Source organism: Drosophila eugracilis, unplaced genomic scaffold (assembly GCF_018153835.1).
Source record: "Drosophila eugracilis isolate 14026-0451.02 unplaced genomic scaffold, ASM1815383v1 contig_1966, whole genome shotgun sequence".
Classification (NCBI taxonomy): Eukaryota; Metazoa; Arthropoda; class Insecta; order Diptera; family Drosophilidae; genus Drosophila; species Drosophila eugracilis.
This window is the reverse complement of record NW_024572828.1, coordinates 166,132-183,042: the sequence shown is the minus strand read 5'-3', so window position 1 is coordinate 183,042 and position 16,911 is coordinate 166,132. Positions and strand designations below refer to the sequence as shown.

At 39.2% G+C, this 16,911-nt stretch overlaps 1 protein-coding gene across 1 annotated transcript in view; it reads right to left on the bottom strand.

Annotated features, from left to right (window-relative positions):
- Positions 1–16,911, bottom strand: part of LOC108116182 (ubiquitin-conjugating enzyme E2 G1) — a 51,220-nt gene that overhangs the window by 6,280 nt on the left and 28,029 nt on the right. The window contains exon 2 of the mRNA XM_041817855.1: positions 4,009–4,111. Coding sequence (XP_041673789.1) covers positions 4,009–4,111 — 103 coding nt within the window. The remainder of the gene's footprint in view (positions 1–4,008; positions 4,112–16,911) is intronic.

The following is a 16,911-nucleotide window of genomic DNA, read 5'->3' as shown; positions in this document are numbered from 1 at the left end:
AAGAGGAAAATTTGTCAAAACTAAAACTAGGAAAATTTATTGAAAAATTTGGAAAATTTAGTAAAGTAGGCAGTTCTGATCAGTTATAGTTGGCAGCTCTAGCTCCCAACAGTTGAGGCAACTCTTTAGAAATGTAGCCCGCAGTTAAATTTATAATTTTGTTTATTTTTTTTAAGGTTTTTTTATGATGTGATGGTGTGATTTACGTAAGAATTTATATAAATTCTAAAATATTTGTCATATCGCGGTTGGACACCGAAGGGGGAGGTTCCTAAAAATAATAATAAATTACTATAAGACTGGAAAACTTATTACCGTTTATGGCAGATGAGTTAAGGAATACAGATCATAAGTCAATCGCACAGAGATGGCTTGATGACAACTCGGAATATCTTAAAAGGTTTGTAATTTGTTAAGGGGCTATATTCATGAAGCTACTTGTTACAGATTGATTTGTATTTATGTAGTTTTTATATCCGTTACTCGTAGAGTAAAAGGGTATATTAGATTTGTTGAAAAGTATGTAACATGTAGAAGGAAGCTTTTCCGACCCTATAAAATATATAGTGACATATCCATAATAACCTCGTCACCTCCACTTAGTCATAAGTAAGATCGATACCTTTCTATGTAAACTTAATCGAATATGGAAAATTAAAAGATAAACTTTCCCAAACCTTTTATCTAAACACAGACAGATCGCAGACCCAAATTCTTTCCCACACCGCGACTGAAAAACAAGAGAGTCTTATTACTCAGACTCCAGACTAAACATTAACACTTAAATTTTCCATAGACGATCAAGGTTAAAGTAGGAGTCCTGTTACGGACAACTGAAAAGAGAAATCTTGCATTCAAGAGTATTAAACTTGAATACAAGAGAATAAAGCTTGGATATAAGAAAGTTCTCTCAGAGAACATAATAATTGTAAAAGCCCAAAACCAAGGCTTCATAATAAATTAAGACTTAAGATAAAATCAGTTTAAGACAGTTAACGCTCGAGAATAGTTATCCTCGGTACGCGTTCAAGCATAATTATAATCAATACATAATTAAGAGAAGTTTATAAACTAAGTGCATTACTGTAAAACTCAATATCCAGTGAAGTTCAGTTCAAGACACGAAATTGTTCGAGTCGGTGTTCTTCATCAAAGAATCTTGTAATAATTCGGTTTAATAAAAATCAAATTATTTTTTTAAACTTACGAATGTTCAATGTGTTCAATGTTCATTTAATTATATATATTTTTTTATCAGTATCAATAGCGAATTCGATTAAGCCGTTCGTTTGTCCGTCTATATGTCCGTATGAACGCTGAAATCTCAGGAACTATAAGAGATACAGAGTTAAGATTAAGCAGGTAGATTAATCTTGCCACGCCCACTCTAACCGCGGAAAATGTGACGTCCATAATATTTTAATGGTTGTCTTCGTTTGACCAATATACCAAAATCGAAACATTATTTCGCTATTTATGAAGAAATGTAGATAATAAGGCCTCACGTGGCATGGGCAGTGACTTTACTATTAGTTGTTCAACAAGCTTTCTCTGACATGCTTTGTGAATTCTAGTGGAAATTCAAATATTTATATTTAAATGAATATTTTACAATTGTGTAAAACAGTAACGGGTATCTTATAGTCACGGCACTCGACTATAGAGTTTCTTCTTGTTTTATTAGTATCTGTGACTAAATTTTAGCTAATGTTTTTTTGGTTTTTTTAATGGTGCCACAGGTTGGTCCAAAAAGGGTTATTTTTTATGATTATACAAATCATTGAAAAACGTATTTCGGGTGGATTTCATTTTAAATTTGGGTTTTTCGGTATTATATTTTACAAGAAACATTGTATATATGTCCCAAAGTACTTCAATAGATATTTAATGTTTTTCGTTTAGTTGGGTTGAAAAAAACCTAGAAGACTATGTTAAGCATATACATATATAATACCCCAATTATATAACATGAGAGCTAAATCGAAGAAGCAATTGGAACAGCCGAAAAAAGTGCAGTTGTGTGAATGAGCTTCCTCGATATTTGGACAAAGAAGAGCTAAGAGAACTAGTTACAGTTTAATTAAAAGTAAAACATAAAACCCGAAGTGGACTCAGCTCTTAACGGCTTAGGGAGTAGAGTATGTGGCAACGCTGTAGGAATGAAACTGGATGGCTTTTTTTAAACAGTTAAATTTGAAATGTTTATTTTTTTGAAGTGTTTTTTTATGTAATTCACGTAAGAATTTATGTAAATTGTGAAATTTATGTCATCTATTCATACCAAATGTGTATAACGAGGCTTTTAGTTGATGACATATGATTCACAATCGCTAAAAAGACACTGGGCAACTGGATATGCCTGCTCTAAACCGACCAGCAAGTGACCTGCTCGATTGTGAGTTGCAACAAGAAACAAACTTTGATTCTGTCGAGCTCAGGGCATCTGTTCAAATAAATCTTCCGCAGTTGGTTTTAGAATAACGCACTGCGTTTGTCAGAATTATGCGTGCAATCACAGAAAGGAGGGTTGGACTGTTTTTCATAAATGCCCCCGGTGGTACTGGCAATACTTTTCTTCTATCGCTCATTTTGGCCATCGTACGATCACAAAATAATATTACACTGTCTGGAATTGCGGCGGATAAGGCATTCGAATTCAAACGTTGGCAGTTCCCGGTGCCTTCGGAATGACTTTCAACCAAGCACAAGGGCAATCATTGCAAAAGTGCGGACTAAATTTGGAGAATCAATGCTTCTTACAATGGCAGCTCTATGTTGCTTGCTCGCGAGTCCGAAAAATCTTCTGATTTATTCGTTTACGCGCCTGGTGGATTTAAGTTTTTTGTTTAGTTAAACTTTTCGTTTACTTGACTTTACCATATGTGAAAAACCAGCCTAATTAATCCCCAATTATTAACACTTTAGTTCCTGATAAGATACCACAATTTTTACGATTATGTTTTTAAGTTGGTGAATCTTATTTTGTAAAATCCATAAATAAACGATTACTTTAGCTGAGTGACGCAATTTTAAGATACAGTGGATCGCAGCTTATTTCGTGCAGCTACCAAAAAAAAGTTTGAGTCGTTATTCCTGCTAAACCAAAGAAAATCTTTCAAAAATTTAAACGCAGTTTTTTAACAGGGAATTTTAACATGCTTATTATACTTAAACGATTTTCAAAATCATAAAAACAAAAAACTTTTGTAATAAAAACAAAAAATTCAGAAAATTTTCATGCCGCATCTTATTTTTTGCAGAAGATTCTACTTAACTTATGATTTGTAATTTAACAGCTAATATTTTGTATGTCATATTTTCTGGTTCAGGACAGCTTTGATGATTTCTCATGGAAGAAACGAACTATTTTGTGGATTCCACTGGGATTTTTGGCCATCCTATGGAAGCATAGGAACAATATTCCGATTGATATTCCGATAAACACATAACGTTTATGTATTGGGTTCCAGCTGTGCACTGAGAGAACAAAAAATCATCACTCATCTTACTGACCCATAATATACTCTAAATTGCAAACATAATGAATGAATGAATTCCAGTGCAAGTGTTCGAAGATGTTCCTAGACGAAACAAGAACAAAATATATTGCGTTTGGAGACGGAATGAGGCGGAGAAAGTAAAACAAAAAATTGTTACTGTAAAGCTTGTGGGCGAGCGCCCGTGTGGTCCGAGCATTTACAAAAAGAAATGAGCACTCAGAGCATAGACGTTAAGCATCCTTGCTCTGTAATAAGATATGACTACGCATAATTTTAAAAGCGCCATCTAGTTCATATTTCAACATTAATCTCTTAATTACTTCTTTAATTGTGGACCAACGATACAACGATAGTTTATATGACCCAATGATTAAATAGTTGGAATATATATACCCACTTATTCTGCGAATAACGATTATAAAGTGTTGCATCTACTATTTGAGGATTTAAATATCTTCAAAATTATATTTTCTAATAATAACTTAATAATTTAATTTAAATTACGTACTACAGCGTATCTGGTGGTCCTATTATTAAGACTTCCCAGCGGAAAATATCGTTTTCATCAATTAAACCAGCTGAGAATCCTTCCACTGGATTCTTATTGAGTTCTGAAACGATACAAATATAAATAAACTTTGAGAAATTTATTGTTAAAATTAAATGTTTATTTCGAAGAGTTCAGTAGTGTTCATAAATTACGTCAAACAGAATTCTAAGCCCCAGCTTTCAAAAAAGTTTTATATTTTCTTTATGAAACATCAAAATATTTTCACAAAAAAGCTGTAGTTTTAAATTGATATTTATTTTTATTGTTTTTGTTTTTATGCAAAAATTACTCTAAGAAATAAAATTTTTAATAAATCGATAGATATTGACTAAAAATTGTATACAAACTCAAACGAAAACCTAAATTGTAATATTTGGACTCCGCAGTTTTCAGCAGTTTCTGAGCGTTAGAGTGACCGAGTGCTGCAGTGGCATCTCTAGAATGAGAATACCTAACAAGACTCTTATAGTTCCCGAGATTTTAACTTTTTTGGATTTCAAAAGCTGAAACAAATCTAACTCCCCGTGCGAATCAATCGCCCCTGCAATAAATTCGTTCGCTCTACCGCAAACAAACACTGCACCAGAGACGGACCCAATAATCTTTTCGTCCACCAATATTGCTAAAACTAAGTTTGCTAATGTATCTCTCAAAGCTCTTAGATAATTGTGTTTGATTTCGCATAATACCTTACATCAGAGCTCAAAGTATTATCATTGATTCGGCTTCCGAGAAAGACACAATCGATCGGATTAACCTGTTATCAGCTGAAATACGCATCGCCCCCGAAAATCAAGAATAGTGCAGTGAGAAATTCGTTCACGTAGATGGCCTCTTGCATTAAATCAAAACCGTGATCAAAAGTACACTCATAAATAACTAGAGCCCTATACATAAAAAAACATTAGATTTACAACAACAACATCGGAGGACCACACCATAGAAGCTGGAGTTATTCAAGGTAGTGCACTTGGTCCCACACTCTACGTACTCTATACGAATGTCTAACTACATCCACGTTCGCCGACAACACAGCCATCCTGAGCCGCGCGAAAGTCCCGAATCGAGCAACAGAGCAACTCGCGGATCACTTAGTATTAGTCGAGAGGTTGCTATCTGACTTGTGTGTTAAAATTAACGAACAACAGTGCAAACACATAACGTTTACTCTGAACAGATAATCATGCCCTCCGATAACCTTGAAAAACACTAAAATTCTCCAAGTTAGTGAAATAGCTTATCTAAGTGTCTCCCTGTATAGGCGTCTAACAAGGCGAAGGCATATCGAATGTTAAGAACTCAAACTAACACTAAAGTTCACTGGATTCTGAATTCGCGGTCTCCCACGCTTAGACTACAAGTTCCTGCTATACTATCTATCAGTATCCTTAAGGCAGGCTATCACCTTGTGGACCAGAAAAAGTGCACCTTTCAATAAATTTGTTTTCAGAAAACGATTAAATTTAACATTAAAAACAAACGATCATTAAAAAATCAAAATTTCGAAATCCATTTTTTTCTTCACTAATTATTTTTTATAATAAAAAGTTTGTAATATTTTTTATTAGAATAAACCCAAAGGATAATTTTAATGAAAATTTGGTGACGGTTGGTCCATTATACCAATCAGGTCCGAAAACGTGGTTCTGAGAAAAAGTGTTTGAAGTTTTGCCTTCGCTCGGACGGTGTTCGACAGTGCTATAGATTTTGATCTGAACACATTTTGAAAACATTGATCTACACGATAAGGCAAAAAAGAACGATTTTTTTCACAAGGTGAGAACCTGCCTAAGCCAATATGAACATACGGGTCTCAGCTGTGGCGAAACGCAAGGAGGAGGAACGTTGACATTATCCATGTGGGCACAAGCAAAAATTCTTTGAACTATCAAAGGGGCACCATTAGATGTTCTAGCCAATAACAACCAGAGATCTCGGAATTTAAAGCCACCTAAACACAACGTACATCCGAACAATTTCACTCGGAAGCTAACAATGATCTCATCAAAACTTGACTACAATGCAACAACCGACCCCCAGCCGGTTAAATTAAAACTCTCAATTAGATAGTTAGGTTATAGACTTGAAATTTGTTAACTTATTCGTAGTCTCCAAAGGAGATTGAATAAATAAATAGTAGCGTATAAAAAAAGGTAAAACAAATTGTACGAAAACGAAAAAGATATTGCAAAAAGTACGAAAGGCTTTGTCTCGTTACTAAAAGACATCTGTGAATGATGATCAATGAATTTAGTTTAAGGATATATCGGGAGAATTTGGTTTGGTCAGTATAGAAAACCTACTCTTCTTCGGGGTGGATATTATTATTTGCTTCAATTATAACAATACTGTTGCCATAGATAGTGAACTGCTCCCGTGGCATCAGGCAACGCCGAAGCAAAAGAAGCCTTTGATGTTAAATCTCTGTTAAGCTGCAAGCCCGGATGCAAATATCTTTCTTTTCATTTTTGATACTCGAGGGAAGCAGACGAAAAGTAAAATGATCTATATTTTAACCATGAATTTTTATATTGCTTGTAACTCCTAGGAATTAAATGTGCTGGTGAAGTACCAGCACTACACCAATTCGAAGATCCGAAACAATTACCAAAAGGTTTAATAGATAATGGAATGCAGATGTCGCTTTCTTCCAAAGTAAAACAAGAAAAACCGCCATAGTCGAGTGCCGCGACTATAAGATACCCGTTACAGATTTACACAATGGTTAGTTAACACCGGCCAAACGCCCCCTTCCATTCACCGCCTCTCGACCCGGATACCAGACACCGCGACTTCCCTCATCACCCCACTCAGCCAACCCGACGACCAGCAGAGACACAGCAGCGGTAGTGCAAACACCAAACGTCAGCGGCGTCAGAGCGACAGCGCAGCGACAGAACGTCAACGGCAGAATTGCACCGGCAGAATTACAACGGCAGTAGCGTGAGAATGGAAGAGCACTGACCGCCCGCTAGCTGCCTCAGCAATACCTGCCGCTACCCCTTCCCATCGCTGCGGCCAACCCAAAATGCAGAGCTAGCACCTGGAGGTTAGCAGCTCGTTGGCCCAAATATCCAGAACCGCTGCTATCAGCAGCGCGACAATGGAAGAGCACTAACCGATCGCTAGCTGTCTCAGCCATAGCTTCCCCTACCCCTGCACACGGACGGAAATGCAACCCCAGCACCTGGAGCATAGCAACACTTTGGCCCAAAACCCCCAAAACCGCTGCTGTCAGCATCGGACAGCTGCAACCGCTCTGCCAGCGTTATGCAGCCAACAAGCCAGCAAAACTTATGTTTTAGATTTACTTCGATTTGTACCCCCAAAGCCAGCACACCTTTATCATTTTTAATAAAACCATTGTAACGTGTAGAAACGATTACTGTTTTATTTCTAACGTAGCATCGTAGACAATAATTTGCGAGCTGTGAAGGACGAAGGGACCCTTAATTGGAAACACGAGGATGCAGATATCATTAACTAGGTAATATCCGGGGGAATACTCCCCCCTCTGGCTATGTCTGGCCATAACTGGCGCCCGAACAGATTCCACTTTCTTTCGAAAGTGGGACCCAAGGACCCCCAAAAAACAAAAAAAAAAAAAAAACGAGAAAGAAAAAAGTAACAAATAAAGTGAAAAATATGTGAATAAATAAAAGCTAAAAAAAAAGAAAGCGTTGTGCGTGTTCGTGTAAAAAATATAATTGGAATTGAATCACATTTACCCGCTGCGGTGAGGATGCTGCCGTTTAGAGCTGGCATTCCCCACGGGCGCAAAAAAATTTGTGAATAAACTTAGTACCTGCCGCGGCGATCTGTCCACGTACCCTGTGACGCGGCATATTCGCGGGCACAAAACACTAAGTAATATAAAACAAAAGAAGCGATAATCCACTGCGGCGATAAGTCCACACCATTGGGTAGCTTATTCGCGAGTGTAAAAATTGCAATTTTAATTAAATAAACACAGACAACCGCTGCGGCAATTAATTTGCGAGCGGCAAAAATTATAAACCAATTTTGAAATAAAAAAAAAAAAATTTTTTTTTTGGAAAGGCTAACGGATGTGGAATGCCTACCTTAGTAGGCACAATGCCAAAACGGATAAATACGGACCACCGCGCCGATAAACACAATTACACAGAAATACAAAAATAAAGTACCAAAAAAACACGAATTTTATTAAAAAATCGCACAACGCTCAAACTAAAATTACAATTTTGTTTTTTCTTTCCGAACAAAAAGAAAATCACATACTAATTCTTTCTAATTCTTTAAACGCACGTCTGTTAATACTAATAAAAAAATACAAATAAAATAGAAATTAATTAACAAAAACGCGGAAAACTGTTGCTAAATTCCCTGCTTCGACCCAAAATTAAATAAAGAAAAAAACCTGAGAAAAATTTAACTATAAAAATGGAGGAAATGAAAGAAGTTTTAAACCGCCTTGATGCTACCATTTCGGCCTTAACCAATCAGATGGTGAGCATGAAGGAAGAGGTTAGGAAAATAGGAAATAGGGTGAACGTTTTAGAAACTGACTTCGAGCGACGCAACCCGGTACCAGAGATACCGGTACCATTAATGCGTCCGCGTACGGAGTACGAACTCAAGGAGTCTTCGTCCGTACCGGATTGCGTAAGGGAGCTTGTGAAATACAACTCTTGGATTAATAGGGCTCAATCCATTATTAACGATTTCGAGGTCGTACGGGAGAAACCCCTATATAGGTCAGTCCTTATTCAGATTAGGCAAAAAATTAGGGGCAACGCTGACATGGCACTTAATGCCTATAACGTGCGAGAAGACGATTGGGCAGAGGTCAAACGGGTATTGGCATTACACTTTGCCGATAAACGAGATGTTGGTACGCTTGAGTACGAACTAGCTCAAATGACCCAGGGAAGCCAAAAACTGGACAGGATTTCTACCTTAAGATCAATAATCATGTCTCGCTCATAATGAATAAAATTAAGAGCATGAATTATTCTACAGAGATAACCGATGCTTTTCTTGCCGTTCAAAGGGACAAAGCCCTTAATGCTTTTATAAGGGGAGTAAACGGCGACGCTTCTAGGCTACTGATAATCCGTAAGCCTGCGGACGTCCACGAGGCATACTCTATTTGCCTAGAATTACAAAAAATGGAACCGAGGAACCCTGCACCAAGGGCGCCTTTTTTTAGACAGGCCTTTAGCCAAAGTCACCAGAACTATAGACCTATAGCACCAAGGTTCCCCCAGACGAATCAGTTTAACAATAACCATTTAAATCATAGGGTACAGATTAATTCGGGACACAACCTTGCTCCCAGCGGAAGCCCGCAGAGCCCCCCAAGATTCCAGGGAGCTAGAGCAATCAAACATGAGTCAAATCGTTCAGGCCAAAGTTACAGATCAAATTTTAACTCGCGTCAAGGAGAGGCCGGTGGCATCAAACGAAGCCCGAGCACTAATTCCAATTTAAACCCCTTCCGTAAAGCGCAAAGGCTTTACCATATCCAGTCCACTCCATCATCAGACCCCGTTCCCAACGAGTGTTATCAACAACATTCTGGTAATGAGGGGGAGGAGATGGAACACCCATCGCAAGGGGTAGAACATTGCTCTCCCTTGGAGGAGATACAGTGTATTGGCGATGGTGAACAAAATTTTATGACCGACGCCTCTCTAGTATACCATACATAGAGTATGGGACCAAAACAGGGGCCAAACTACAATTTCTAATAGAAACCGGTGCTAACAATAATTTTATAAGCCCCAAGAACTCCGCCGGCTCTATAGCACTACCCACACCGTTTGTCGTTCAGTCCGCAGGGGGTAATGTTAAAATAACGCATTGTATCACTGGACAATTTTTTAAGCCGATTGGGAACAATACCGTTCTCACCTTTTTTGTCCTTCCCGGACTAACATCATTTGACGGCATCATAGGAGACGACACCCTAAGAACTTTAAAAGCCCTGATCGACAGGAAAAATGACCTCCTGACAATATCACCCGATATCAAGATTCCCTTCTTGCCAAAAAATCCCTAAATGTACACCTAAAAGCCTTCAATGATTTAAAATCTATCCTTTCATCCTCAGAGGTTTTGGCATTTCCAAATTTTTCTAAACCCTTTCACTTAACCACTGACGCGTCGAATTATGCTATCGGGGCAGTCCTTTCTCAAGTAGACGCTGGCAAAGATAGGCCAATAGCGTATATCTCTCGGTCCTTGACTCAGACGGAAGAAAACTATGCCACCAATGAAAAGGAAATGCTCGCCATAGTGTGGGCCTTAGATAATCTCCGGTGTTATTTGTATGGTGCCGGATCCATCAAGATCTACACCGATCACCAGCCTTTAACATTTGTCCTGGGCAATAGAAATATTAACGCCAAATTAAAACGTTGGAAGTCCCGTATTGAGGAATACAATTGCGAACTGATATACAAACCAGGGAAGTCGAATATAGTGGCCGATGCACTTTCAAGGGTTACAACGTACGTTAACCATCTGGGCTCTGGCACCGATACCGCCTCCGAGTCAGATTCTATAGCAACAATTCATAGCGCTCTCCAAGACGCATCTCATTTAATCCCCCATGTTGAAACGCCGATTAAAGCCTACCGAAATCAATTGATTTTTCTTCCAGCCCTATCCGATTACTCATGTGAGCACCCACATGCCGGATACGTGCGCCACTCAATTCCAATTAACGACATTACCTCTTCTAAGCTTCTAGACTCACTAAAAAAATACTTAAAACCTTCAGTAATCAATGGGATTAAAATTCCGGACGATTACCTACAACTCCTTCAAACCTGTTGCATTCAGAGTTTTAAATTGTTTAAAATCCGCATAACACAGCGTTTAGTTCAGGATATTTCGGACGAGGAGCAAATTTGCGAAGTCATCGAAAAAGAACATCGCAGAGCGCATAGAAACCCAAAAGAGGTCCGCATTCAGATCCTAGAAAAGTACTATTTCCCACGGATGGCTAACATTATTCGCACGCAACTGTCAACCTGTGCCACTTGTAAATTGCACAAGTATGACAGGCACCCAAATAAACCACCACTACAGCCAACTTCTATCCCTAATTACCCATGTGAAATACTTCATATCGACGTTTTCACATTGGAGAAAAAAGTATATCTCAGTTGCATCGACAAATTCTCTAAATTCGCTAAACTTTTCCCCTTACAATCGAAATCAGCAATCCATCTTTGCGAAACACTATTGGATGCACTCCATTACTTCACGGCGCCTAGAATGATAGTTACTGATAACGAAAGAGGCCTTCTATGCCCAACTGTCCTAAACTACCTTCGAACTTTGGACATTGAGCTATACCATACCCCAACTCAGAAAAGCGAAGTAAACGGTCAGGAAGAAAGATTCCATTCCACCTTCATGGAAATATATCGATGCTTGAAAGGCGAATATCCCACCTTTAAGCCAAACGAGCTTATCTCAATTGTTGTAGACAGATACAATAACTCTGTCCACTCGGTGACAAATAAAAAACCCGTTGACATTTTTTTAAACCGAACTTCCCGAATAAACTATCAGGGGCTATCTAATTTTAAACAGCAAACTCTTGAGGACTTTCGAGGCCTCATTGAGCACAAACAAAACCTAACCAATAATGGGCGCAATAAAAATAGAGGCGACCCAATTTCCTATGAACAAGGTGACACCGTTTATGTCGCCAATAAACAGATTAAAACAAAAGAAAAGCAGCGATTCAAAGTGGAGGAGGTTGAAGATGACCGAAAGGTCACTATCAAAACAAGGTCGGGAAAAATCTTTCATAAATCCCATTTAAGAAATTAACTTTTTTTGATCAACAGTGTAGGTTATATTTTTCTCGACAGGGAAGACTGGCAACAGTGTATCATAACTCCTCAAAACATTGAAATTTATCTATACAAAAGTGCGTACTGAACGTTTCACTGACCCATAACCTCCTTCAAACACAAGCAAACAAATAAACATTAGTAATTTAGTAATAAACAGAAAAACTCAATAATTCAATTCTTAGTTTAAGTTAAGCAAAATCAAAACACCTCGCATAACAGGTGAACAATTAATTAAAACGATATTGAACCACATCAAATAAAATTTTTTTAGTAATAAGAACATACGAATAATACAAGAAAATACCAAGAACACGAACACAAACATTAGGCTTAAGACAAAGAAACTATTTTATTATAAGAATCTACATTTCATGTGCACGTAATCCCCTGCCGACGTTACAAGTGCGTCCACAATCTACGTGGCGACAACCCTCCACATTTTCAAATATGATGCACCGGTTGTCCCCTTACAACAAGGTACCGTCTGGAGGGCCAATGGCGTTTTCAAACTGGCTCACGTCATCAATCTAGGCCACATGCAGCAACTCATCGACCAGGTGGCAAACGAGGCTATGGTGGTAACCGACCAACGTATCAACGCACTAGTTGACCACTATCTGCAACACGCTTCAGAAGGAATATCGCGCATGGTTGGCGCACCAACACGAAGACAACGCTCAATCGACTGGCTAGGATCAGCCTGGAAATGGGTTGCGGGATCGCCGGACAAATCGGATTGGAATGCCATCTTGAAAGAGGAGGACAGCTTGGCAAGAAACAACAATCAGCAGATTCGCATCAATACCAGGTTGTTCGACACAACACACGAGTCGCTCCAGAAGTTGAACGACGTTATCGGGAGAGTCAACGCAATAGATGGGGACTTCCACGTGACGACGGCCGTTCTCCATAAAGCAATTATAATAGCGGACCAGGTCAATGAAATACTGAGGGCCTGGACTTGGAAAAACTGGAGTGGTCAACACGAATCTCCTGGACCAAGACGAGGTCGACACAATACTGGCGGAGGTGGACAGCCTCCCTTATCGAAACGTTGTCGAGGCCGTCGAATTCTCTAAACCAACAATCCTGACAAACGGGACTGTTCTCTTGTACATCTTGGCTATGCCCAAGGTAGTGGATAGGAGGTACAGACTAATGAGGATCTACCCAACGATATCCGATGGGAAACAAGTTGTTCTGAAATACAACACATTGGCGATGGACCGCCTGGAAACATACGCCCTCCTCGGAAAGTGTATATCCATCGGCAACACAACGGTCTGCCGAGAAAAGGACTTGTTGTAATTGGAGGAAGACGGTTGCATACCCAGACTGTTAAAAGGAGGTCAGGCCGAATGCGACTATCTGATGATCAACCAGGAAAAGGTGGACCTAATCGATGACGGCACACTCTTTCTAACCAACTTCAATGGAACGATATCCACACCAGCCAAGAAGTACAAATTGGAGGGATCGTACGTCATACAATTTGACAACGAAACAATCTCAATCGGCGACCGGAACTACAGCAGATACTCTTCAACACACCTTATGGCAATGCCCGCCGTGCTAACCCAGGTAAAAACAACGGGTTACGAGCTCTCGCTGAAATATGTCCTCGAATTCAGCATGGAAAACCTAAAGAAGTTATCTGTGATGTCAGATGAGATTTGGATATCCTTTTCAGTGGAGATAGTCATAGCCCTCTCCATTATGACAACGGTATTCATCGTTTGGAAGAAGATAACGTCGACCAAAGGAATCTCTAAACTGCGGGACCCGCCTGCAAGCCTGGAAGCGCAGGATACTCTGAAACCCGCAACCAAAGCCTAATAATCTGTGGGACACAGATCTTGTGGTGGGGAGGAGTTAACACCGGCCAAACGCCCCCTTCCCTTCACCGCCTCTCGACCCGGATACCAGACACCGCGACTTCCCTCATCACCCCACTCAGCCAACCCGACGACAAGCAGAGACACAGCAGCGGTAGTGCAAACACCAAACGTCAGCGGCGTCAGAGCGACAGCGCAGCGACAGAACGTTAACGGCAGAATTGCACCGGCAGAATTGCAACGGCAGTAGCGTGAGAATGGAAGAGCACTGACCGCCCGCTAGCTGCCTCAGCAATACCTGCCGCTACCCCTTCCCATCGCTGCGGCCAACCCAAAATGCAGAGCTAGCACCTGGAGGTTAGCAACTCGTTGGCCCAAATATCCAGAACCGCTGCTATCAGCAGCGCGACAATGGAAGAGCACTGACCGATCGCTAGCTGTCTCAGCCATAGCTTCCCCTACCCCTGCACACGGACGGAAATGCAACACCAGCACCTGGAGCATAGCAACACTTTGGCCCAAAACCCCCAAAACCGCTGCTGTCAGCATCGGACCGCTGCAACCGCTCTGCCAGCGTTATGCAGCCAACAAGCCAGCAAAACTTATGTTTTAGATTTACTTAGATTTGTACCCCCAAAGCCAGCACACCTTTATCATTTTTAATAAAACCATTGTAACGTGTAGAAACGATTACTGTTTTATTTTTAACTTAGCATCGTAGACAATAATTAGCGAGCTGTGAAGGACGAAGGGACCCTTAATTGGAAACACGAGGATGCAGATATCATTAACTAGGTAATATCCGGGGGAATACTCCCCCCTCTGGCTATGTCAGGCCATAACTTATATATATATATATATATATATATAGTTAGCCATTCAGATCAACTCCTTTATCTTGAAGACCCTATCGAAGGTACACCCTTTTCTGAAACCAACTATACAGAGCTTTTCAACATTTCATCCGACCTCCCCCAGTCACATGACACCCCGAATTCTCTAGAAGAACTTAACCTAGAACATTTAAATCCCGAAGAAAAACAGGGATTATCCTCACTATGTAAAAAATACATCGACATATTCTATAACAAGGCCAAACCTCTCACTTTCAAAACAAAATAACACATTCTATTCCAACTATTGATATTCTATTCCATACAGATACCCATTTATTCACAAAGAGGAGGTCAAGAAACAAATAGACTCAATGCTTAAACAAGACATCATTAAATCCAGCTATTCACCATGGAGCGCACCTGTTTGGGTCGTTCCTAAGAAAAGCACCCCCACCGAGGAACAGAAATGGCGACTTGTAATAGATTACAGGAAACTTAATGACAAAACGGTCACCGACAAATACCCCATACCCAACATTGACGGCATCCTAGATCGCATAGGCAAAGCTAGATATTTTTCAACGTCAGATTGAGATAAACCCTGATGACGCAGCCAAAACTGCATTCAGTAGTAGGTCACTATGAATTCATTAGAATGCCTTTTAGGCTTAAGAACGCTCCTGCCACCTTTCAAAGGGTAATGGACATCATTTGAGGCGACCTGGTCGGAAGTATCTGTCTGGTATATTTAGATGACAAAATAATTTTTTCTGCCCTCTCCAAGAACATCTCACACACCTAAAGAGTGTCTTTCAACGTCTTAGAAATGCAAATTTCAAAATCCAACTTACAAAATCTGACTTTCTTAGGAAATAAACCGAATTTTTAGGTAATATAGTGACCCAAGAGGGCGCAAACCCCTCTTGAAGGAAAGCATCTTGAAAGCCATTGACTTGGCTTATGCACTTTAAGCTACCCAACTCAAAAATCATTCGCTGGAGGCTGCAATGGTTAGAATATGACTTTGAAGTCGTTCATGAAAAAGGCTCACAGAACGTAATTGCTGACGCACTCATTCGAATAGACGCCACACTTAATCACAACGAAGCACTCATTACATCTAAAACAAATCTTCCACAGTCTTTAACAATCAACTCGTTCATTAACCCCATTTAAAAATAAGCTGAGGAAAGAATACCGTAGGCTTTTGTTCAAGTTTAATGATGTTGCAAACATACTCAAGCAGTCATGAAAACAAAAAAAAACATACGCAATCTTTGCCCCCGATCACATTTTCGAACTAATAGAAAAAGTTTAAGAAACATATTTCTCAAATAACAACACATCCCTTTTGCATATTAAACGCCAATATTTCTTTCCATATATGAAAGACAAAATTTCCCAAATAATCAAGAACTGCGAAACCTGTTTTAAGTTAAAATACGACAGAAAACCACAAAAAATTGCATTACAAATCCCAGAAATACCCACAAAACCTTTAAATATCACACATATTGACAGCTATACTATCAATGGTAATTATAATCTAACTATCATTGACAAATTTGCTGCGGCTTACCCAATTAATGTCATCAAATCTCTAAAACACTTCTTCAGTATATTCGGTACACCTAAAAAATTGGTCTATGATCAGGGGGCAGAATTTCTAAGCGATATGTTTAACAAATTTTGTCTACAATTCAACATCGAACTATACGCAACCTCATTCCAGCAATCTTCGATCAATTCCCCTGTAGAAAGACTCCATTCCACTCTATCGGAGATCTACAGAATAATACTTGTCACTCGAAAGCAACAGAAGTTGATTACTGAACACGACGAACTAATGACGGAGACATTAATTACTTATAACAACGCAATACACTCCGCAACAAAATTAACTCCTTTCGAATTATTTAGTGATAGAACCCACATATCCCACCAAACTATTAAATACAATAACTAACACGATTATTTAATCCAGCTAAACCAATTTCGGGAAACATTATATCATAAAACTTAAGATCAATTAGAAAACGACATTACTAAAAGGACTGTAAAGCTAAATGAGACAAGAACAGACCCAATAACGTTAGAGCCTAACGTTTCAATCCTTAGAAAAGAAAATAGATGAAATAAATTAACACCCAGATTTTTCGTACACAGAGTTTTAAGAGATAGAGGTACAACTCTCATTACAACTAGAAACCAAAAATTACACAAATCAAAAATAAGGAAAACAATTCTTAAAAGAAAACAGATGAAGTTTACTCAATGGAATTGACAGTCTCGTAAGGGTTGTTGATGGAAATACAGACGAAATATAATAAACAA